The sequence below is a fragment of the Macaca fascicularis genome, chromosome 3 (genome assembly GCF_037993035.2).
Source record: "Macaca fascicularis isolate 582-1 chromosome 3, T2T-MFA8v1.1".
Lineage (NCBI taxonomy): Eukaryota > Metazoa > Chordata > Mammalia > Primates > Cercopithecidae > Macaca > Macaca fascicularis.
Genome location: NC_088377.1, coordinates 143,081,324 through 143,105,765, shown reverse-complemented (window position 1 = coordinate 143,105,765; position 24,442 = coordinate 143,081,324). Strand labels below are relative to the sequence as shown.

The 24,442-nt window shown below is 37.3% G+C and overlaps 1 protein-coding gene across 36 annotated transcripts in view; it reads right to left on the bottom strand.

Moving 5' to 3' along the window:
* MAGI2 (membrane associated guanylate kinase, WW and PDZ domain containing 2) overlaps positions 1-24,442 on the bottom strand; it is a 1,469,004-nt gene that overhangs the window by 340,714 nt on the left and 1,103,848 nt on the right. For all 36 annotated transcript variants that reach the window (XR_006696500.2, XM_045387570.2, XM_045387574.2 and 33 more), the window contains one exon: positions 22,096-22,153. Coding sequence is in view for 30 of the 36 variants with exons in the window: in XM_045387570.2 (XP_045243505.2) it covers positions 22,096-22,153 (58 nt within the window). In the remaining 6 variants the exon portion in view is untranslated. The remainder of the gene's footprint in view (positions 1-22,095; positions 22,154-24,442) is intronic.

The following is a 24,442-nucleotide window of genomic DNA, read 5'->3' as shown; positions in this document are numbered from 1 at the left end:
CAATGAAGCTTCATAACAACACAGACTTGCATTCTAATTATTCCCCTTTTAAAGGCAATGAGACTGACACATGGAGAGATCGGATTATTTGCTCTAAATCACATGTCCAGTGGGAAGGCTGGACTTGGCCGTGTTTATTTCTAAAATGAATCTCTGCACACTTTTTTCTTTTTGATGTACAATTTCACATTGGCATGTACACACATACTTACCATGTGTGTACACCCTGCACGTCCCCAACACAAACCACTTACAGCTTCAGAAAAGAAAGGAGATAAAAGCAGCAACATCTCAACAACCAATTTTCCAATACTATGAATCAGATCATTTCAAAGCAGTTCCCAGAAACAAGGTAAGTCAACTGTAAGATCTAATTCTTTTCTCAAGGGAGACAGAGTAAAGTAGCTGCCTGCCCCACAGGCTCTGCAGTCAATCAGTACTGTATTCAAATTCCAGTTCTACCACTTGACTAGCAGTGTGACCTTGGGTGAGTTATTGAACCTGAGTCTTAGTGTCTTAATCTGTAATACCAGCAGAATGCCTCCTTCCTGGGGGGGTTGTGAGGATTAAGTGAAGTAATGAATATTAGCATATGGTTTTGAGTACAGGCATGCTCAATAATCAGCAGCAGCTCGTATCACCGTCACCATCTTAATCACCACCATCACTGTCATCATTTTTCATTTCTAAGAAAGGCTTTATTGGGGAAACTTCAGAAGCACTGGGACCTTGCTCTAACTGCCTTTGGTGCTGTTTAGGAAGGGAGTTCTTCTAACAATGCTCTTTGTTAATGAAACTCATTTGTAAGGGGTTCAAAGTACAACCATCTATGTAAAATTATTTTCCGATGGAAATAAAATGCTATTGTAATGCTCTTGTGCACCAAGGCCTTGTGCATCATGACTGTGGTGCACAGTGAACTAATAATATCGGTGCCTGTAAAGCATGTGAGCTGTAAACTCTAACACTGTAAACTCTAATACTACACGCTGTTTTGGAAGGACCAGAGTTTGATGCCTGTTTTCTCATTTCTCCATTATTATGTAACTTCCTTACTAAAATCCTTTGAAGCCTTCCTATTACTTAAACATATACTGTTCCTGATCTTGCCCTCGCTCATTTCTGTAGCTTCACCTTTGGCCGCATCACCACATGTGCCCTCTGCTTTGAACATACTTGGAGCTACTTTGATCAGTGACCCTCTATCAGACCTCTTATCTTTCCACGAGATTCAGTATATAAATAGTGCAGCATTTGAAGCAAGACAACCTGGGTTTCAGGTGGCATCTTGGGCACATTTCTAACTCTCTAAGCTTCAATATCTTTATCTGTAAAATGGGGACATTAATAGCTACATCATGGGTTGCTGTGAGGATAAGAGAAATGTTTAAAATGTTTGTATCTCCCTTCGATACCCAGGGAGAACCCAACAATGAAGGTATGGTGCTTATTTTTTTTGCGGTACAGTTATTTCTTATTACTATTATTGAAGTGTTGCAGTGGTTACTGCCGTTATTCTGAGGATGTTTTCCTATCTCCCCTGTGTCTCCTTCCCTCACCCCTCCCAGCCACATTTCCCGCCTGTGTAATATTCTTCCCTCTTGGGTTATCAGAAAACTTTGAACAGACTTCTCTCATTGCAGTTTATTCACTTAAAAAAAAAATCCATCTACTGAAGCATTTATCCTTTAAGTAACAAATAATCCAATTACATTCTTTTTTTCTTTTTTTTTTTTTTCCTTGAGACAGAGTCTTGCTCCGTCAGCCAGGCTGGAGTGCAGTGGGGCAATCTCAACTCACTGTAAGCTCCGCCTCCCAGGTTCACCCCAATCTCCTGCCTCAGCCTCCTGAGTTGCTGGGACTACAGGGGCCCACCACCAAGCCCGGCTAATTTTTTTTGTATTTTTAGTAGAGACGGGGTTTCACTGTGTGAGCCAGGATGGTCTTGATCTCCTAAAAATATACAATTAAGTTATTATTGACAATAGTCACTATTCACTTATTTTCTTATATGCCACTTCATCATTAAGAGGATTTTAGGAAAACAACAACAAAAGTAAAAAAATTAGGGTGAAGTTAGTTGAATCTAGGTGGGAGATCAATAGAATTGATAAGATAGGTTCCTATTTGTTTATTAGAGTTTTGTTGCAAATTAGCTTTCAGCTTTTAAGCTGCTAATTCAACAGGAGAGAGAAACCAATTATACTATTCATAGTATTTAAGATGCACTCAAGCCAGTTGTTTAGAAGGACATGGTATTCCTAAGTCTTATGTGACATTCCTTTCCAAATTTTGAATAAAGAGATTCCTGTGATGTAGTATACGGCATCCTAAATAATAATTTTACAATAATGAATTTCACACGCTATCCTAACTTTATTACAATGTGTTTTAATTATTAATTTTCATGCTGATCTCCTTCCCTAGATTGTGTACTCCTATATACAGGATACATGTGTTATTTATCTTTGTGTATTGAGCATTAACACAGTGAATGAAAAATAGCTTTTTTTGTTAAATAACTAAATGATGAGTGTGTGTTTTAAAACATTTATTTTCAAACATATGTCAATAACTTTAAGAAACCAAGAAATGTACTAGGATATCAACTTTTCTTGTTTCCTATCTGTTCTATATCCGTTTTGCTAAGTCATTGTTCGTCATATGCATAACTTTATCCTTAGAAAATACATCACAAAAACTTTCTGGGATGCAGTTATGCATGCAACAGAGTTCCTCCAACTTGCCACCTGCATGTAATTATTTTCTTAGAAAAGTTAATGTGTAGCCACCTGCTTTATGGTCACTATGTTGAAAATATTCCATTTATCATCAAAATGAGTTTCTAGAGTTCACAGAGAATGAAAATACCAATGAGCTAGCTTGGCAAGCTTTGGACCCCACAGACAGCAGAAGCAGGGTATGGCTCTAGCACCATAAGCTAATTGCTACAGAACATTTCCATTGTCACAAATGAAGTCATTCATTTGAAATTTAAAATGCTCACAAGCTCTGAAAGACTTATCACAAAGAAATGTGATTGTAGCTGAATAGAAACTTGTCTTCCTTATGCTTCCAAAATGAATAGTTTCAAGTTCTTTCAGCAAGGATTTGGGGGTCTTACAATGTGTACAAAAAGATGTGAATGACAAACGTCATCCTTCTCATTGTTGAGGCTCTGTGAGATAAGTACTAGCTATTTCATCTAGCTCCCATACAGAACAAGAAACTGGGAAGCTACCAAGAGTTCTTGCTATTTAATTATATCTAGTCTATTGTCATATTTTGTTAAGAGAATCTTGAGCTATTAAAAGTTAAAAGAGTAAGAGTCATATTCTGAAGTGGGTATATCTTGAAGACTCCATTTTCTCTTTACAGAAGGGAAAGACTACTGATGAGAGATGCTTCCAAATTAAAAATGGCAAAGGACTCAGGATATTTAAGGATGAAATTCCACTGCCTGATCTCTTTGTCCTTACATTCACTTATCTGCAGTCTGACTCTCTCCTCTCACCATGGAATGGAAACTTAGAGTAAGTTCCTATGTGGCAGTGCTTTAAAATTCCAGATGCACCAGAGAGCTTCAAAAACAAACAGAAAACAGAAGACTCAGGCCTACCCTAAATCAACTGATTCATAATTTCAGAATGAGATCCACAGGCACTGGCATTTTTTAAATGAAAGAAAGCTTCCCAGGTGTCCCTAGTGTGCAGCTAGGGCTGTGATCCCCTGGGTTAGAAGCTCAGAATGTGTGAAAAGGTGTTGCATAAGGAGTATCTTGCCTGATAAGATTTATGCAGAAGCCTCTTTTTCTGTCTATGGCCTCAGGGGGGATTAGGAAAATGCATCTTTGCTCCTGAAGAGGACTTTGGCCTCAGAAGTTTCAAACAAGCACTGAGGGAAGGAAATATTTGCAGCTGATTAGAGGACATGCTGCCAAAGGTGGTCCCTGGTCCAGGTCCTATTTGCCTGTCATTTTCTTCATTGTGGAGAGGGAAGGGAGGAATTAGGAGGAAAGTCTTACATACTGAGCCCATCAGTATGCACAGGACAGGTTTGCTGAAGGTTATCAAAGCCATCCCCCAACCCTTACCATCAGTGCTCCGTGTATATCTGTTATCTCAGTCTGTTCACAACCCACCTTGCTTCTCCTGGGGTTTTTGCAGAGAGTCTCTTTCAGTGCATAGTCGTGAATGACACCTTTGTACCTGCAGGTTACTATTCCCACCATCTTGACTTCAGTGGACATTTAGAAATAATCAATGAGGAAGAGAGAAGGGAGCAGCTTTTAAGTGGAGACTGTATCACAGATAAAATGTTTCCAAGGTATCCAAGGTGACTGTACTAATTATCCAAGGCATGAGGTACACAGTGCTCAAATATTTACTGAATAAATACGTGAATGGAGGAAGGCAGGCAGGAAAGAAGATATATCTCTGTTTTCTAGCTTCACTCTTCTGTGAAATACACAGTGTGGGCAGGGCATGATGGCCCATTTCTGTAACCCTAGCACTTTGGGAGGTCAAGGTGGGCAGACTGCCTGAGCATAGGAGTTTGAGACTAACCTGGGCAACGTGGCGAAATCCCGTCTCTACTAAAAGTATAAAAATTAGCCAGGCTTGGTGGCACCAGTGCCTGTAGTCTCAGCTACTTGGGAGGCTGAGGTGGGAGGATCACTTGAGCTTGGGAGGCAGAGGTTGCAGTGAACTGAGATTGTCCCACCATACTCCAGCCTGGGTGACAGAGCCAGACCCTGTTATACACACACACACACACACACACACACATTGTGGACAATCAGAACTTGGTGTGAAACTCAGGGCTAGTTTATTTGGTACAATCATTTTTACATTTGGGTAAATCCACGGAATCCTTCAAAACAGAATCTTTCAACATATTCCAGTGATAGGAGAAAATGTCATCCCACTTTGGTGATAAACGATTTAAATCTAAGGAACTGATAACTTATAGCAGCTGCTATCTTGGGTTACAATAGAAAAGTGTGAATAAGGAAAAGCACTATATTAGAGATGAAATGTGGGAGCATTAGAGAAGCAGCAACTCAGCATTGAGAGTAGGAGTGAGAGGACTGGCTTGGAGCTTGGCGTTGTGGCTCAGGATGACCACAATGCAAACTGGCTTCTTTTGGGGCTTCCTGAATGAACGTAGTGTGGATTTCATGGTTGCTTGGAATCCCTAGGCTTTCTCTAACCCCAATTCCAATTTCCCATCTCTGCACTGTTACCACCTCCCATCTGAACCCCTAGACTACAGCTGAACTAGCAGGCAAACACAGACATTGCACCCTCCCTGACTATATTTTATTCATTTTAATATGAGCCTTGGGAAGACTTCATAATCTTTTCTCTACTGTCATGTTTGAATAAATGGAATAAAAACAACTTCATGCTTTGGAAACTATGGGAGGAAAATAACCCCAGAAGGATCTTCTGGAGCCAACCCTCTTCCAAGAAGACAGGATAGTATAATTATGAGCTTAGTCTCTGTAGTCATGATGCTCACATCCAAGCTCCCGCACATCCTAGGTGTGTAACCATGAGCACATCATTTACCCTTTTTGTGCTTCAGAATTTTTCACCTGTAAAGTCAGATAAAAATAATATTCACTTTATAGAGTTGTTGTGCATATTAAATGAGTTAAAATGGGTAAACTGCTTAAGAATAGTGCCTGGATATAAGTACTCAACCAATGCTAACTATCATCATTCATCAAATATTTATTTCCCAAAGTGTCTTGACTAGACACTATGGTTGGTAGGGGAGGGACAAAGATGAATCAGGCACATAGTCTAGCAGGGGAGAGAAAACAGGGGCAAAAAAGAATTATGATGCAAAACAAGGTTATATAATACAATGTATGCCTTACAGGGCTTTGAGATGCTGAATTTTAGAACTACTAGATTAAAGCCTAATGTTTTAAATATGTTATTATAAAATATGAGTTTTGAATAAATGGAAAAATGGAATCTATTTTACTTGGAGCATTTTTAAAAAACAGAATAATTGAATCCTGCCTCTTGAAAGATTTCTTCCCAATTCTAACACTTAAGTGATAATTTTCCTTCTATAAATGTTCATTCATTATTCCCTACTGTACCTGGGGGAATGTCAGTTTGCTTTGTGAATGTGAATGGGAAGATTGAGTCATTCACATGTTAATTTCTCCTGCTCTTCCTGGACATCAGGGTGTCTGCATTGGGGAAATAGTATCCAGGTGGGAGGTGGAATCATGGCCAACTGAGAAGAATATCCACATATTGGCACTGAAACTCTTACAGCTGAGTCTGTCCTCCACTCCACACTAGGTTGAGCTTCTCAAAATGTATATTTTCACATAAATGAGATCTCTTCCCTCCCTCAGTAGTAATGCTAAGTTATTTAGTTAAGACACTAACCTGTAATGTGTATTTTATATATAAAGGAAGATTCATTACTAAGCCATTACTCTTCACTAATTCCATGGAAAACTTCGAATTAACTCCTAGCAGACACGGCTGTACGCACTGTCAATCACATCATGAAGCACCCAGGACCTACAAGGTACATAGATTCAATTTCAAAAAATTCAGAGCCACTAGGCATGCATTAAAAAATGTTTTCTATTGATCCCTTCTCACTCCCATAAAGCATCTCTCTAAAATGTTATTGCTGAGTACAGGAGGAGATCAAAGGTATTTCTAACCGTCTGCTTCTAGATTGAGTGAAAGTAATGAATTATAAGTTCATAGAATAGCTAAAGGAAAACTAAAAGACCACACTATTTCAAGATGTTTCTGTATTTGAGACAAGACTAATAAGTCCTCCTCTACTGGTATCTGACAACCTGACTAGGTAGTTTAAGTGCTTTATGTCTCATATATAATTCCATTGATTCCTCAGTATTCTGGGCACTAAGGACACAAAGGTGAACATGACACAATCCTTTCCTCCAGGAGGCTCATACTCCAGTGGGAGAGAGACACAAGTTGGATGACCAATCATTTCAGTTTGCCTGGGACTAAGGAGTTTCCTGGGATGCAGGGCTTTCGGTTTTCAAACAGGGATAGTCCTGCATAAGTTAAGATGAGTTACCCATTCTAGAAGTGGCCAGGAAAATATAACACAAGGCAAAAAGTGCTGAAATTTGTATGCATGACGTAAATACTCAGAGGGAGAAAAGACAACTTAGTTTGATGGTTCAGGGAAAGCTTCCCAAAGATACATGTAAACAGATTGTAGAAGGATGAAAGTATTTTGCTGGATGGAGAAGGGGGCATTTTAGGAAAAGAGTAGTAGATATAGAGGTGTTCAGTAATACTCAAGTTCTGCCTACCTAGAGCACAAGGCTAGTGCACATGGACATGCATGTGGGAGCAAGAGGTGTAGGGGAGTGGATGCAAGCTACAAGACTGGAAGGAAAACAGTTCTGAGTCATGGTATGGAGTTTTGTTTAGTCTGAAGATCTCCCTACTTCCATTGAGACCTTAGTGTAATGGAACTGCAGCTTTTAAAGTCTCCATCTTGGATGATGTACCTTATTCCTGAACTTGGGAGCATTTAAGATGAGTTTCACCACACATCAACCACATAGGAAAGCTGTGGTTCTCCCTAGAATTCCCAAGCATTTTGGCATAATTTCCTGGCTACCTCCAGTGTCCTAGGTATTGTTTTCACCTGGGATGTGAGGTTGAATAAGAAATATTCCATGAGTATGAAAAAGTCATCCAGGGAAATAGCCATTTCTATGTACAGGGAAGGGTGAGAATAGTCTGACTTGTAACATACTCTATGTTGAACTGGATTGCTATTTCTTAATAAATTACTTATGAGTTGCTAAAATGTGCAGTCACAATATAACTTAACTGAACTCCAAAAAATATGCATTCATACATAATGATAGACATAGACAGCCATGGATACAGGCATCCTTTGGAGCTTGACTCTAAGGAGAGTCAGAGAATTACCAAAGACACTCAGAATACTGGGCAATCACAAAGGCAACCTCACTGATGTCTGCGATTATCCAGGAAGGAGGGAATCAGGAGAAGATTGCTAGTGAGGGGAAACTGACAAGGCTGTGGCAGATTCTGAAAGTCACCAGGCCATGAAATTAACTCCAATTCCATATAATACCCAAATTTCAGGTTTCCAAGATGAATATTCAGAGATAAGGAAAACATTGAAGAAGTATTATTCTTGACTACCGAGTCTTTATGACCACATAGACCAGGAGGAAATCAAATATATAGCAATTCCTTTTATATGCTAGAATGTGATGCAAGAGGGATTAGAAAACACCACAAAGTCAAGAAAAAATACTTTTGATAAGTTTTAGGGAGAAAAGGATATATTGCTGGATACCTAGAATCTACATAGAATCTTTCAATACCTTGCCACTAAATGTGACGGCAAGATCTAGGAGTGAGCGGGAGGCTACAATTTGTTAGGTAAGGACCCTGGGAAGACAGAAGAGGCATGGAGAAAAAGTAGTGGGAATAGAGGATAAAGTTTCAGCAGCACTAAGAACAGAGAAAGGTGGCAATAAGTTGCTTCAGTGTTGTTTTTAATAGATTGGTTTATTGGGGACAGGTATTGTGACACAGTTTTATATAATTCACACACTGTGTCTAAAATTATGCCATTACTAGAAGATCAAAGCTTTGCACAAATGAGATGCTAGTTTCATGTAACTGTAATGGGGGATGTATTTTCAAATAACTTGTTTGTTCTTTTCCATAATACAGATCTATATCCCCACAGTGGGCTGAGTTTGTGTTTTTCATTCTGAAGCTCTTAATAAAGAACAGGAAAGGTGTGATGTTGGATATTTCTGAAGAAAATTCCATTTGTGCACTTTTAAAGTTAATTCCAATTCAGATTTAAATTCTGTTTAATAGATGCCAGTTTGTTGAAAGAAACAGTTGTATGAAGAATGAATGTCAGCCTTGTAAAAAGACAAAGGAGAGACTAAAGGGAAGATAGTGGATGGCAGAGTGGGATGGGAGCTAATATTCACCTAGTAAATACTATATGTTGACCCTCAGTGAAATAGGTTGCATGCTTTTAAATCACTTGCTCTTCCGAGAGGGTAAACCATTTTCTGCAGATCTCACATTAAGCAGCAGATGCACGAACAAAGCCTAGCTCCATGTAGTGCCAACATCCAAGAACATCAAGTTATGTGATTCTGCTACAAATATACACTTAACTTTTATAGTAAAATTACTTATGTATGTACAGACAAGGGCTATGTCTGGTAATCTGCAATACACTTCAGCCAGGTGATTCTCAACTTCTTTTTATCAGTTTTCATTATGAAATTGGAAACTTTAAAAACATTGTAAATTACCTGCTGATTTTCTGAAGACAAAAATGTGAAAATTCAGATTTTGATATATTAAATATTTTTAAAGAACTCAGTGATTACGTGCATAGAAACAGGGACTGAACATGTTTTACCAGAAAATGTGTGTGTGTATGCATTTTACATATTGGAAAAAGTGAGAAATGAAATGGTAATGAGGGCATGAATGAGGAGTCGGGAGACCTGGCTTTGTGTAACATTGCTTTCAAACCAGAAGGATCTGTTCCAAGGGTTGTCTTTCGGCTTCCCTCAGGGCAAGTCCTAATATCCATTTCTTGAACTCGTTGCCCTTACCGACTCTGGAAGTTGAGTGTGGGTCATGTCTCTGGCAATTATGATAATGATAATAAGGTGATTCTGTGCTAATATTTATGAATAAGATTACAGTTCCATGTGAGGGAGAATGGAGGTTGTCAACAATAACAAAACTACGTATGTCTTGTCTCAAACTTATAAAAGAATGCTGTACGTTGTAGGCCAGGTTCAGTTCTTCTGAGGGCCAGTGATCTAAGAAGAAATGGAGCAATTTGTTAAAGGATACAGACTTACAGCTAGACAGGAGTAAGTTCTGGTGTTCTACAACACTGTAGGATGACTATAATTTACAATACGTAGTCTCAAACAGCTAGATGGAGGATATTGAATGTTCCCAATACAACTAAATTGTAAATGAGATGACGGATATGCTAATTACCCTCATCTGATTACTATATTTTATAAGTTTCAAAATATCACTATATACTCCATGAATATGTATACTTATTATTTGGCAGTTGAAAGATTTTATTAAAGGACATAGAAACATGTCACTTAGCAAGGAATTTTTTTATGTATCAGGGTGGAACCTTGAATGCTGGTGGGAACTCTTCCCAAATACCCACATAAAAGTCACCTGTAAGGGGAGCACTTCTCACTCCACCTGTGCTATACTCACCACCAAACCTTGGACACCAACAAAGGCAAGGGGGTGCCACCTGACTCTCTGATATCCTCAATCTCACTGGGATTCACCAAAGTGAAAGCCACTTCCAATGAGTCTGAGTGGTCCTTCTCTTCCATTTTCAGACCAAAACAGCATTTTGGGTTTAAGCTACAATTGAAGATTTGGTCTACCACACACTATCTTTGAGAAAATTCCCCTAATGTTTCTGAACTGCAACTGCCTCACCTGTAAATATTCTAGTCATTTCATAGGACTGTTTTGAGGAGCAAACAAGATAAAATATATGAAAATGTTTAAAGATGAAGCACTGTATACATTTATTTTTGACATTCTTGGACTATTCAGGGCCTGGGAGTCAAACGCAACTTCAATATGGACAGTGTGAAGACTCTTAATTCTTGTCCTGGGCTGCAACAATATTTTTATCACCTACTAGTTTGATAGCCCGGCTTCTTTAAGTTTCATTTTCTGTGTTTGTAAAATAGCAGTAATAGCATCTCCCATTAAGCATTGTGGTGGTGATTAAATGAGTTTTACAAAATGCCTAATACATACCAAGTGCTTAATAATGGTAGCTATTCATATTTTTTTTCTCTGGCTTAATAGTTACTAAATAAGACTCCCTTGGAGATAAAATTTACATATGAGGTCAGTGCCCCAAAATAAATTACTAAGCAACACTAGCGAAAAAGAAAGATAACCATTCCTGTCATTTTATTTATCTGAAAATACATTCACATTATTTTGATACCCAATTAAAACTGGAGAAAGTGAAGTAAGAAGAATAGAATGAAGGGGTCCTGTCATCCTCCATAGGTGAGTGTTGTGCTTAGTGGAAAGTTGAATTAAGATCTTTACATTACAACAAACTCAACAAGTAGGGCTTAAGCTTTCAGAGATATGTAACCTTATGATAAGTTTGAGACTACATTTATGCAAAACTAATTTTATTAGCATAACGAATAGACTTTTTTTTTCTTTTGCCTTTAGTAAATCCAGTTAACCTTCTCAGACACAGAATAGAATTTCTTTTCTTTATACTAGTAATTTGGCTTACTTAACTGTATTAAACTGAAATGTGAAATTTGTTGATTAAAGTTTTTATGATTCATCCATTTTTATTACACAATTAACTCAGTCTATGTAATATAATCTCATCTAATTAAATATGGAATCATCTGATAAACACTAGTAATAAATACTGTTTAACGATGTCATTTTTTATTGTTAAAAAAAAGAAAAAGAATTTTCCTTTCTAATGTGTTCAGCTTTGACAGTAGTTAAAAATATATCTCTGGGCTGGGTGTGATCCTGGGAAGTCGAGGCTGCAGTGAGCAGTGATTGCGCCACTGCACTCAAGCCTGGGTGACAGAGTGAGACTCTGTCTCAAAAAAAGGAAAAAAAAATATATATATTATATATTCTCCATATATGTGTGTGTGTGTATATACACATACATATATATGTATCTATATAGGTGTATATATATGTGTGTATATACACATATATACATGTATACATATATATACATGTATACGTATATATACATGTATATATACGTGTTTATTCCTCATGCTTGGCCTGGCCTACCCTTCCGCCATTGCAACCTTGGGATATGAGGGACCCTACCCTTCCTGCATCATCGCCCTGGGATGTGGGGGATCCAGGGGCGGCAATCCAGGTGCCACAGGCAGCCTGGGACTAAAGCTGGGGGCAAGGGAAGGGCCTTAGTCACTGCCTTTCTATAAGGTTATTTTATACAGCTCTAAGATTTGTACAGGCATAATTTGTCTATGACCTACTTGTTCAGGAGAGAGTTTTAGAAAACCAATAGAACAACCAGTTACTTTGGTTTCAATATTGGCAAAAGGGACCTGGGACATTAATTGGAGGGAGCCCTGCCTTGTGAAAGGGGCATCTCTTTTTAACTCCCACCTTGTCATATACCATACTCTGTGGCTGTTATAATGTGAAGAAATGCTTAGGGACAGCATGAGCTTACTGTTATACAAAGGATATTTTAGAGAAGCATAAACTAGGAAGATGTGTGACCAAGAGGTGGCAGGGGTCGCCCTTGCTCCTTTCCTGTATTTTGGGGTCAGAATCAAATAAATTACTTTGAAAGAAAAAAACAGTTCTTATCCACCTTTTTTTGTTCATAAACTTATCCTTTATCTTTAGTAATGCCCTTTTAATGTCAGTATTAATATCAGCCCTCATGTCTTTGGATATCAAGTATATTTATATATTTTTTTCTATAGCTTGGTAAAAAGAATCCACGATAATAATTTGCCCTTCTGAGAGGCCTTCTTTCCATAACACTCACATGATGGGATTGTTAAAATCATTAAAATAAAAGAATGGTAATATATGTTACTGTTTAACCAAATAAAAAGTAGAAATGGAAGAAAATGCTTTAAAAATTTTAAGTATTTTTTGATCAGCCACTGTAATGAGAAAATACAGAGGCTTACAGAAAAAAAGGCCAAATTTATTCTTGTTAAGATAAAGTGGCAGTGAGTTAAAAGAGATCTTAGCAATCACCTAATCCAAACCATTCAATTAACAAATTAAAGCTAGAGAGGTTAAATGTAATTTTGCACTAACCTGTAAATTCAAAATTGTGGATGGAAAAAACATAAGCTATTACTAACATTATGACTTATGACACACAAAAGGAATTTTGAAAAAACATTACCTGCATATTGAAAAAGAGATGAATTATAGTTCTCATGTGGGGATGAAGTGGTAATACATTTTACCCAGTTAGGGTAAACCATCTTCTGCTTTATTATTCAATTATAGGATGCCCAAAGAATAATATCAGTCTGCTTTGGTTTGACTTCCTCAGTTTAACTAAGTTCCTTCATACCTTTGACACTGCTGGCATCTCTTTGGGCTGACTGTGATCCCAGTTATGTATCTATTAAAGATCTAGGAGATGCAAATGCCAGCCAACTACTTTAATTCCAGAAAGAATTATTTTCCAACACCAAAGGAAAAAAAGTGGCAGTGTTGTTTTAATATGCCAGTCACCAACAGGATAGGAGGAAATTTTAGGGTAATTTTGACTCAGCCATTTTCACTTTATGGGCTAAGTTTAGAACTTAATCTCAGCCTAAGATATGATTCCAAAGTATGTAATGATACAGATTGTTAGCATGAGACAATCTGTAGTTCACGCACAAGAAGCAGAACATGTTCAATCTCGAGAGAGGAAAACTAATAAGCTATATGAGCAACTGTTCCACAAATAATAGAATAATCATCATCTATTTGTCATAGAACATTGCCTTGGTGAGTGGCAAACAGGATTGTCCAATGAAAGATGCTAGCAGTGTTTTCTGGGTTGCCTAGCAATGAGCTACCTGGGACAAGGGTCCCCTCTTCCAGCAGGACAGCACTTCTCACGCAGCTCACATCCAGCTCCAAAGGTTGTCTGCAACTCTCTTAATCAACAATTCCCCAAGTTCAGACTGTCTTCCCTGCCTTCACAAGGCCATTCATCATATAAAAATGATGGAGTAGAAGGAAGGAACATGGTCCTTCTTTGGCAGCAGAAAGCATGGTGTCTCCAGCTGTGAGCATTCCTGCCCTCTCTTCCTGGGACGTCAAGGGGTGAAGGTCTGTGTACCGCACACTGTTACCCTCTGCCAGGAAGTTTCCCTGCTTCTGTGCTACCCTGTGTGCTATTGTGCTGTTTGTCTATGCTTAAGCCTCTCCAGAGGTGCCTAAACAAGGGCCTGATTTGTTAGATTCAGAAAAAATGCTTGGGCCAGGTGTGGTGGCTCACTCCTGTAATCCCAGCATTTTGGGAGGTCGACGCAGATGGATCACGAGGTCAGCAGTTCAAGATCAGCCCGGCCAAGTTGGTGAAACCCCATTTCTACTAAAAATACAAAAATTAGCCAGATGTGGTGGCGAGTGCCGGTAATCCCAGCTACTCAGGAGGCTGAGGCAGAGAACTGATTGGACCCGGGAGGCAGAGGTTGCAGTGAGCCAAGATCGTGCCACTGCACTCCATCCTGGGTGACAGAGTGAGACTCCATCTCTCTGGGGGGGAGAAAAAAAAAAAAGCTTGAAGACAAACACAACTGCCCCCCGCCCCACAAATGTGTTTATGTTGCAGCTATCTTTATTTACAAATATATTCTCAAATAAATGTTGGTGAGAGGAATAGTTCCTTTGCTTTTTATTATTGGCTTTAGGACAAAGAAAATGTTTTAGAGTTATAAAAATTGTTTGTAAAAAACGGCATTTATTTTGCTCAAGCCTGTAATCCCAGCACTTTGGGAGGCCGAGATGGGCAGATCACGAGGTCAGGAGATCGAGACCATCCTGACTAACATGGTGAAACCCCGTCTCTACTAAAAATACAAAAAAAAAAACAAAAAAAAAAAAACCAGCCGGGCGAGGTGGTGGGCGCCTGTAGTCGCAGCTACTCGGGAGGCTGAGGCAGGAGAATGGCATGAACCCGGGAGGCGGAGCTTGCAGTGAGCTGAGATCCAGCCACTGCACTCCAGCCTGGGAGACAGAGCGAGAGTTTGTCTCAAAAAAAAAAAAAAAAAAAAACAAAAAGGCATTTATTTTACCTTGTTTTATTTAACAGTTATTTATACATAACTGACATCAAGGTGAATAATTCATTGTTATTTGTAAAAGTCCATCTGCGATTAAACCAATTTAAACTTCTGGGTGCCTAAAACATCCTCTATGTGAAACCAGAAGATTTGTTAAGTAAGGTTGTTGATAAGATGTAAGAGTCGCTAATAAACGTGTATTTAATTACAGAGTCAAGTTTTCATCCTTTCATGTTCAGTGGGAAAGACATTTAGGGGTGGGGGAGTGTGACTAGGATAGAGAGCAAATGTCCATCCTGTTAGAATGAGCCAGCAATGGTGAAGTGTCTCACAGCAGGAAAAATGACCTCTAACTTCAGGAATAGGGAGATGAAGCACCTCCAGATCTTGCCTGGATGGTAGTGGTGAGAAGAGAGCTGGACAGGAGACTTCTTTTCATGTGAAAGGATTGTGGTATAAAAACATTTGAGGGGGCTGGGTGCGGTGGCTCATGTCTATAATCCCGGCACTGTGGGAGGCTGCGGCGGGCGGATCACTTGAGGTCAGGAGTTTGAGACCAGCCTGGCCAACATGGTGAAACCCCACCTCTACTGAGGTGTGGTAGCGCACACCTGTAATCCCAGCTACTTGGGAGGCTGAGACAGGAGAATCGCTTAGAACCTGGGAGGCGGAGGTTGAAGTGAGCCGAGATTGCACCACTGCACTCCAGCCTGGAGTCTCAATTAATAAGTAAGTAAGTAAGTAAGTTTGAGGGACTCTGTCATGAAAAGTAAAGGGAAGCCATAAGCCTTTTAACTGACTGGTAGTTGAAAGAAACATTAGGAAAGTAAGAGTCAGTTGAAGTTTTTATGAGTGAGCAGTACAGAGGGTGGGGGAGGTAAGTGGGAATTATCAACTATGAACTATCAGAAAAGTTAACGTAGTATAAACAGCATGTGTGTGGAGCTAGGAGGCCCCCTAACTTACTGCTGGTATCTTAGGGACTCATGTCTCTCGAGGCCTGATGACTGGTTTTATCCAGGCTGGAAGAAATGATGCCCCAAATTATGAAATCAGCCTGGGTCAGCTAGAAAGACGTAAAACGTTAAACCAGTTGTAAGTTAAGGTCAAATAAGTTAATTAATAAAAAAGCTGGCTCTAGTTCAGTTAGAGGTAGGACACTCACTATTTGTTTTGACATCCTTGTTCCTTTTGTTCAACTATAAAGTGGAGTTTACTGATTCATGCTTGCTTAATAGAGGAAAATATGTTGTAAAGTATAAAAATGGAACCAACTTATTAACATGAAAATATAGCTACTCTATCGAGAGGCTGTTTTTTTTTTCTAAATGGCATCAGCATTGCTTTGACCTTATCAGTCATATTTCCTTAGAAAACTCAGTTAACTCCTTTGAGATTTGATCTTCTCTTTTGTACATGTTGTGACTGTCATCTGGGATGATGGATGTAAAAGCACATTAAAATAAAAGTTAAAATAAAAAGTTAAAATAATGCCTTACACATTAGTATTTCTACTATTATTATAAGAAATTCCCAGCTATATAAGATGATACATATTCTAGATAATTATGACAATATAACCTCCTTATGAATGACTGAAGACTCAACCCCTTTGGAAGCCAGTTTCTGGAGCTATGGAACTGTTAATAATTCTGAAGAAACACTGTTTTTATTCATTGTAGCACACTCTGGCCATGGGATTATATGTTTCTTTCCAAATCAAAGTTTCTCTTAGAATTGTTCACTTTTTGAAGTCTACTGTAATTACGAAAGTACTGGAAAAGTAAGTAATGCCAAAAGGAGAGGCTTTCTACATATTATTGGTATATACAAGATTAAAATATTCTAACATTTATTGAACACTTACTGAACATATCTATGTTAAGTGCTAAATACCAACTCTGGAATAAGACTGCTTAGGTTCAAATTCTGGCTCTATCATATAGTACTTATAAAAAGATCTATAGCTCAGTTTCCTTACCTATAAAATAGGGATAATAATATAGACTTTCTAGAGTTTCTGGGAAGATTAAATCAGCTAGTACATGTAAATCACTTGGAATAACAGTTGGCATGTACTAAGTGCACAATAAGCGTTCCTCCCCTCCCCTCCCCTTCCTCATTTCTTTCTCATCTTTTTCCTCCTCCTCCTCCCTCCTCCTTCTTGTCTATAACCTGCCTACCCAAGATCTCACAGCTGGGGAGCTACAGGGTTAGCACACTGTGCAACTCTGCAGCCCATACTTTTGGCCACTCAGAGATACTAATTGATATGTCCAAATGCTGTTTATAAGATTTAGAGCTTTCCTTAGTGAGATTTTAAAAGGGTATTCTTTTATGTTTATTTCTAACTGAAAATGTTTCATATGTTTACTGACTTTTTATAAACTTTAAAGTTAGGAACATTTCTCCTAGAAAATTTAGAAAGCTACTCAAAGGCATGAAGCATTATTAATATAATATATTGAGTTCAAGTTCTCTCTAACCACTTCCCAGCTTGCTACATCATGATGGATACCAACCACTAACCATGAAATGAATGCAATTTTTCCATTTACATTAAATGTTACGTTGAAGATATTATGCAGTATTTTTCATACTTTCTGGAATTGCATACAAATAGTGTTTTATAGTAGCAGATGTGTGACATCACATGAAAAACTTGTAAAACCTTTACATGAAAATCACATCTGCCAGTCTCCACTATCATTTTAACTACAGTTATATGGTTTGCTTCTCTGTCTCTGCCAGAGAAGGCAGTTTTGCATGAAAGTTGTCCCAGCAAATCGTGTCTTCTGGACCAGCAGCTAGTTAAGCAAATTGTGTAGCTGCCATTAAAACCAAAATGTACCCAGCAGACATAATTTCACAAAAGAGGAGAGAGAACCACATTTGTACAAAAGTCACAGCTGTTCAACTCTCCATTTTGCACATTGTTATTAAAAATTTTCCTATCTTTATGAACAGTGACAGTTACATTCCTAGCTAGCAATTTTAGGACTTCTTAATACATAGTGCTAAGTGCTGCACCATCACGGATTTGGTGTCTGTCAGGAAAAATTGGGCTAAGTTCTTTCTGCTGCTACATAGTCAGTTTGCACAGACGCAGATAAAATTTAAAAAGATGTTGAGTAGGGCCCATTGTTCTCTAAAATAGCTGTGTGTTGCCTCTACTAATCCAAATGAGGGCCAACATTTTTATGTTAAGGTCCAAACAATAAAGATTCCCTTTCTTTCACGTCTTGCTCTCGGTGGCCATGTTGTCCAGGGCTACTCCGAAGTGGTGGGTAATGGAGCTTGTGGCTCAGAATGCCTGGGTCAGCAGCCTGTCTCCTGAGGCTCTGGATGCAGCATGACCTCGCATTGTCGGGCATCCTGCTGTAGAACAGTACTACAGGGAGGCCAGGGAGGAGATGTTCTTGAGGAATCCCTCATTCTTCTCCAGGGATGGGTCCCAAAGGCTTGTTCAGACCATTATGGGTTATAAATGCTAAATTTATAGCAGGCATTTTGGTTAAGAGTTTGGAGTCTGGGCTCCGCAGTCAAACTACCTGGGTCCAAATTTCAGCCCCTCATCTCAATAATGTGTGGTTCTAGGTAAGTTACTTAACTTCTTTAGCCAGGGTTTCCTCATCTGTAAACTTAAGACAATTTAGCTCATTATCACTATAGAGAGAATTACAAATGTGATAGAAACTGTTAAGCACTGAGACCAGTTAATGGCACATACTAAGCACTCAATAAAGGTTAACAATTTCCATAACATGATGATGATTTTTCTAGTTCTTGAATATATTAAACGTACAATCTTAGAATTGAATTTGCAGGGGACAGAACAGTGGCATAGTGGGGTAAAGTCAGTTATAGTGGTCAAAGCCTGCTCAGTCCAGGTTTCTCCTTTTCTAGCTGTGTAAATTATCTTCTGCTATTGATTGCTGGAATTCCTATTTGCTTGTCTGTGGCTGAGAGGAAAATGTGTGTTTATGCAACTGTGCTAGAGACATTACATTGATTTCAATCAGTGCCCAACCTGCAACTTCTATTCCCAGTTGTTGGTCTATCCAAAGAGAGGTGCTAACTGCTAAACTGGACCTCTTGTGCCCATACATGTAAGCTTTTTTGCTACTGGGTTGGAAGGTGGAATCTTTTTCATATTTTGTAAAGAGTACCTCCAATTGTATGAATGGGTGTGTAATTAAACATAAAATTGATAGCTGTACAGATAATCCATTGCTCATTATCATTAATAGTATCAGTAAATCAACATTTTCTTGACTATATATTAACAAAAAAGATATTGCTTTGTTATATGAACTAAATATTAATATTACCAATTAAAATATAATTCCTTAAGATATTAAGGCTATCACCATAATTATGAATGGAATCTTAATCTAGACAGTTGAAATGGAAATGTTGAGATAGCAACTTTAGACATTTACCAATCTTTTATGGTAAGAAATTAGGTGACTTTCTTCTTCCAACAAAAACACTCTACATACTGAAAGTGATGAATAACCTCTATGTTTACTTATATATTCTTATAGTTACCATAAACAAGGCTACTATTCAGAACCAATATATACCTTGTGTAAATAATAGCATAATAGAGATGAGATACAGAATTAAAACAAACCATGTAAATAAGTGTATTCCAATTAAAATATTTCAAAAGTTTTTTTGGGATGATGGAAGATATTCCCCATTTCAAGTAATGTATACATCATATACAATAACAGGTATCTTAATTATGTTTATGAAGTTTTTCAAAAGGATGTTTCCAATAGATATTGGGATAATATTCTACTTAACATTGTCTTTAAGTTTGAATTATCTGTTTATTTGTCTCAGTTTTCTGCGTGGCCTGCTACACCCACACACCTAATTACTGACACTGGTCAACTCTATAAAATCATACAATGGGGACAAGACCATGACAAATAATAGAACTGAGTGTAACGGGAAGGAAATTAAACTATTTTGACCCACTGTGACCTGTATATACAACCTCCCAATCACTTAAAATCTAAAACTATTAAAACATGTCAGCCTGATCTAATTATAGAAGACATAACTGACTAAATTCTATATAATTCTCTGACTATGGCTGTGTTACATGGAAAATGAAGTGGAGAAATGTAGAGAGAAGTATAATGTAGGCAATCACACACACACAAAACATCTGAAGTATAAAGATAACAAGAAAAATTTTCATTTAGGGTTACAGCCAGTGTCCAATTTCATAATTAATTACAAAGGATCTACCAGCAGCATATCTTCACTTGCAGAACACACATCTCAATGGTCAAGAAGGGGTGAAGCATAGCTTTCTGACATAGGGTTGTCTTGCTCTCTGTTAGATGATTAGGACAGAGAAGAAAGGTTTTAGTTAAACCTTTTCCTGCACTGGAAGTTAGCTTGACAGGAGCTGAAGATATGAAAAAACAATCTGAAGAATTAAAATAGGGTAGGAGCCAGCAAACTATGACCTGCAGGCAATATATGACCAACTGCCTGTTTCTGTAAATAAAGTTTTGGTGGAACATAGCTGATGTTGCCGGTGGTTGCTTTCAAGCTACAACAGCAGAGCTAAGTAGCTGTAACAGAGGCCGTATCATCCTCCACCCCAAATATTTGCTATCTGGGTTTTTATGGATTTTGCCAACATATGGACTAAGGAATGGTTCTTTTTCAATGATTCTGTGAGGAAATATACTAAAGATAAGATCTGATATGCCTCACACTCAATTCTCTTTCCTTACATGGAATTTCCTTGAATATCTGATGTAATAGGCTTAGACACAGCACAGTTTGATTCAGTGAATTAAGACAAGCTAGCATTTATGTGAAACATTTAGTGTTATATTTATTTATGGACTATAACTATGTTATTTAAAACATATGGGTACTTTAATTCATCAGCAATCTAGTGGGACACAGAGGCCTTATAACTATTTATAAATGATGTCCCTTTATTTTTGCAGTTAGAGATACCTCTATGTACTTAATCTTACTTTTTTGTATCTGTTCAGTGTCCGTGTGACACCATACATTAGATACTATGCTAGAAGACTGCATATGGAAAATGAACTGAATTCACCTTCACTGTGAATCTGGAAATGACTGTGGAGCCAAAACTGGGGCTTTTCCAAAGGAAAATGATGGGTGAAAGTAGTTAAGACAAGTGCTCCTGAGGGAGATCCTCAAGGGCAGAGAGCACACACATTTCACTTATCTGTACACCTCCAGTGCCAAGAAGGGCTTGACACCTAATAAAAGCTCAGTAATGGTTTTTGAATATTGTTACAAAAACAATTTAGCACTAAAGCCAACCTGTAACCCTTGACCATCTGTAATTATTAAACAGAATGTGGTTGGAAAAAACAAAGTAAGATCTTGAGGAACAATGTGGAAGTCTTGTTTTTCAACCTTTGGATTTCTTGGGTAGTGTTTCCCATAAGGAATATATAGGCTTTGTTATTCACCCAAATAACTTTAGGAATATTAAACAATAGACAAGAATGAAAAACAATCGTCTATTGGGAGAGAGAGTTCTAGAAACATAAATCACATATTTAACTTTTAAAAATTATGAATATTACTTAATTTTCCAAGAAACATATGTGTATGTAATTAAACCTGAACAGTTTCTTTGTTCTGAATAAAAGGATGCATGGGGGGATCATTCATACTACAACAAATTATTGCAATGTAACCTCCAATAGGTAACATAAAAATCCAATGTACTGAAAGAATACTGTTGATTTGGAATGAGGTCCTAGAAAAGAAAAAAAATCTAAATTTTATTTTATTTTTCAACTAAAAAATATGGCTGATTCATTTAATTGACTTCAAAATCTGTTTTAATAGAACATCTCGTTTGCACAACCAGTCAGCTCCCAACATTTTGATTGCAAAATGAAAGGCATTTACTTTGATATCTTTAATTATCACTCATTTAGAGGACAGTGTGAAACACACTTTTTCAATTGGTGTTTTAGAATCGTTGAGTCAAAGGAAAGGAATGACAAATTAGCCAGCTGGAGAGGAAAGAAGCAGCTAGCTAGTGCTGCTAGTCTTGCTGGATACTTCAAAGTGAGATGAAAGGGAAATGAAGGGGCTGTTAGCTACCCATGCTCAATAAATAAAATACTAACATAATTTCACAACATATTAATAACAAGTTAATATCACACTTAGAGACTTACTCAACATAATAAGTGCCATAAATGGGATCATCGATTTTTTCCCAGCCATATGGAAGCTCTGAAAAATAAAGAGTTATTTCTTTCAGTAAATAAAGAACAGATAACACAATTTCTAATAAAAAGTAATATAATTTAATTGTTCATGGATTGCAGAAATGGTCTACCAAAGTGGAACAAAGCATTCAGAGTCAGCAACAAATTTCAGAACATATTATAGAAACTATAAGCAGCACTGACTTGAAAATTGGCAGTTAAAACCCAGAGCTCTCTTCTCTGCAGATACACTGCTGGGTCTAGCCATTCGTCTCATGCCAAATAGTAGGATGGCATGTCATCATGTTATCACCATTTAGTGCAATATAGAAGGCAAATCGCTTTCCTGCAAGTGCATATGGTTCTCTTATTTATTTGTATTGCTAAAGGAGCATTTCAGGACAAAGACCACATCTTTCAAAATATATTTCTGAGGACGGCAAATTGTTTCTGATGACTGAAACAAAGACATTATAAATTCTCAATTGATACCCCACTATTTGAGATGGTATGCTTGCTGTTACTCCACGTGGGTCAGAATTTGAATGCTGCCAATACACTCTTTGGGCTTATTTTAAAAATAAGGTCTAAAATTGTGAACATGGTTTCCTTGATAATATAGTTCATGTTTTCAATTCTCCATGGCTAATTCACACATACACACATTAAAAAATATCAACAATACTATAAATCCTATTACAGGCAAAAACATGCTGTCTGAAAACTAGGCTTTGCTTCCTAATATTGTTTTCCAAATACACCAAGGTTTTATAATTATTAACTCCTAATAATATGAAGAAAACTGTATTTTTCTTGATAGATATTTTTATATAAATATAATTTGAAACTAAGATACACTGGTAAGTTTAAATGTATTTCAGTGAAGTTTAAGGGTTTTATTATTATAGTAATAATACATATCACTGTAGACAAAGCACAGTTATGAAAAGAAAACTGAAGTTACCTGCAATCCTGCCACCCAGAAATAACCACCATTAATATTTTGGTGAATATCCTTCAAATAATTTTCTATGCATATATGTGCAAATACTTTTAAAATAAATTATATCATAAAGTGCTTATTACTTTTACTGCCTGACATTCCTACTTAACAGAATATCAACGATGTCATTCAATGTGAATGTGTGTTACTGCACAATATCATTTTTAAGGTGGCAACAGTAGTAGTCTGCTGCATGGCTAGAAGCTGTGTAATTCTATCATTTTTCTATTATTGAACATTTGGGGCTTTCCAGTTTTTACCTGTCACGTGTCATCTGTATTGGACCTACTAAAATGTAAATCTTTTATCATGTTTCTATAATATAGTATTGACAAATTCCTAGATGTGAAATTTTGGATCAAAGGGCATGCATCCTTTTATTGTTTTTGACATATATGACCAGATTTCCACCTTCCTAACTCATGAAAAAGTACTAATTTATAATCTCACTGAGAGTGTATGAGTGATTTTTGTTTCTCTGTACCATCAAATTAAACACAGATCCACAATTCCGCACCCAAAACTTTTAGAAACATATACATTTTAGAGTTTAGAAGTTTTGCAATTTTAGAAAGTTAACACAGAGCAAATGCTTTCTCTTTCATAACACTCTAAGTAGAGTTGGGGAAAGCAGTTTATAATCGAACATATGAGTATTTCTGCAGCCAAAGATATGATTCATACGAAGAAGGATAACTTAAACTTACAACATCAAATTTGAGAGTACCTTAAGAAATCTTTCTTTCAGAAGGATAATAAGAGTAAACCTTTACTGAGTATTGTTTGTGGTTTGACTACTAATGGATTTTCTAGGTACTAACTCATTTTATCATGCCAGCAACTCAGGACTTGAAAACCCTGTACTCTGGTTCCAGCAAGCTTACCCAATTTAAATACCAATTCAGAAACTCTGTTTAACAAGGCATAAACACCACTTAATTTAGATTAAGGAGAATAACTATCCAGATGGTTTTCACCAAATCCCCCAAGCTACTGGCAAATTCATCTAGTAAGAAGGAATTCATTTGACAAGTATCTATTGAGCGCCTTTTATAAACAGTTCATCCAAAACCTTTTTTTTTTTTTTTTTTTATAAGCAGCTTATCCAAAAGTAAAAGACTATACAGAGGACAACAATTAATGTTATGGATATTTGTTATTTATTAATATGGTTCAATACATGGATATGTATTTATAATAGGTTTAACATCATCTTACAAATGCAATAATATATAAAACAATCATGTTCAATAAACATAAAGAGTAAAAGCCTAACGTAGTTAACTTATGAATACAGTCCTATTTCTTAAT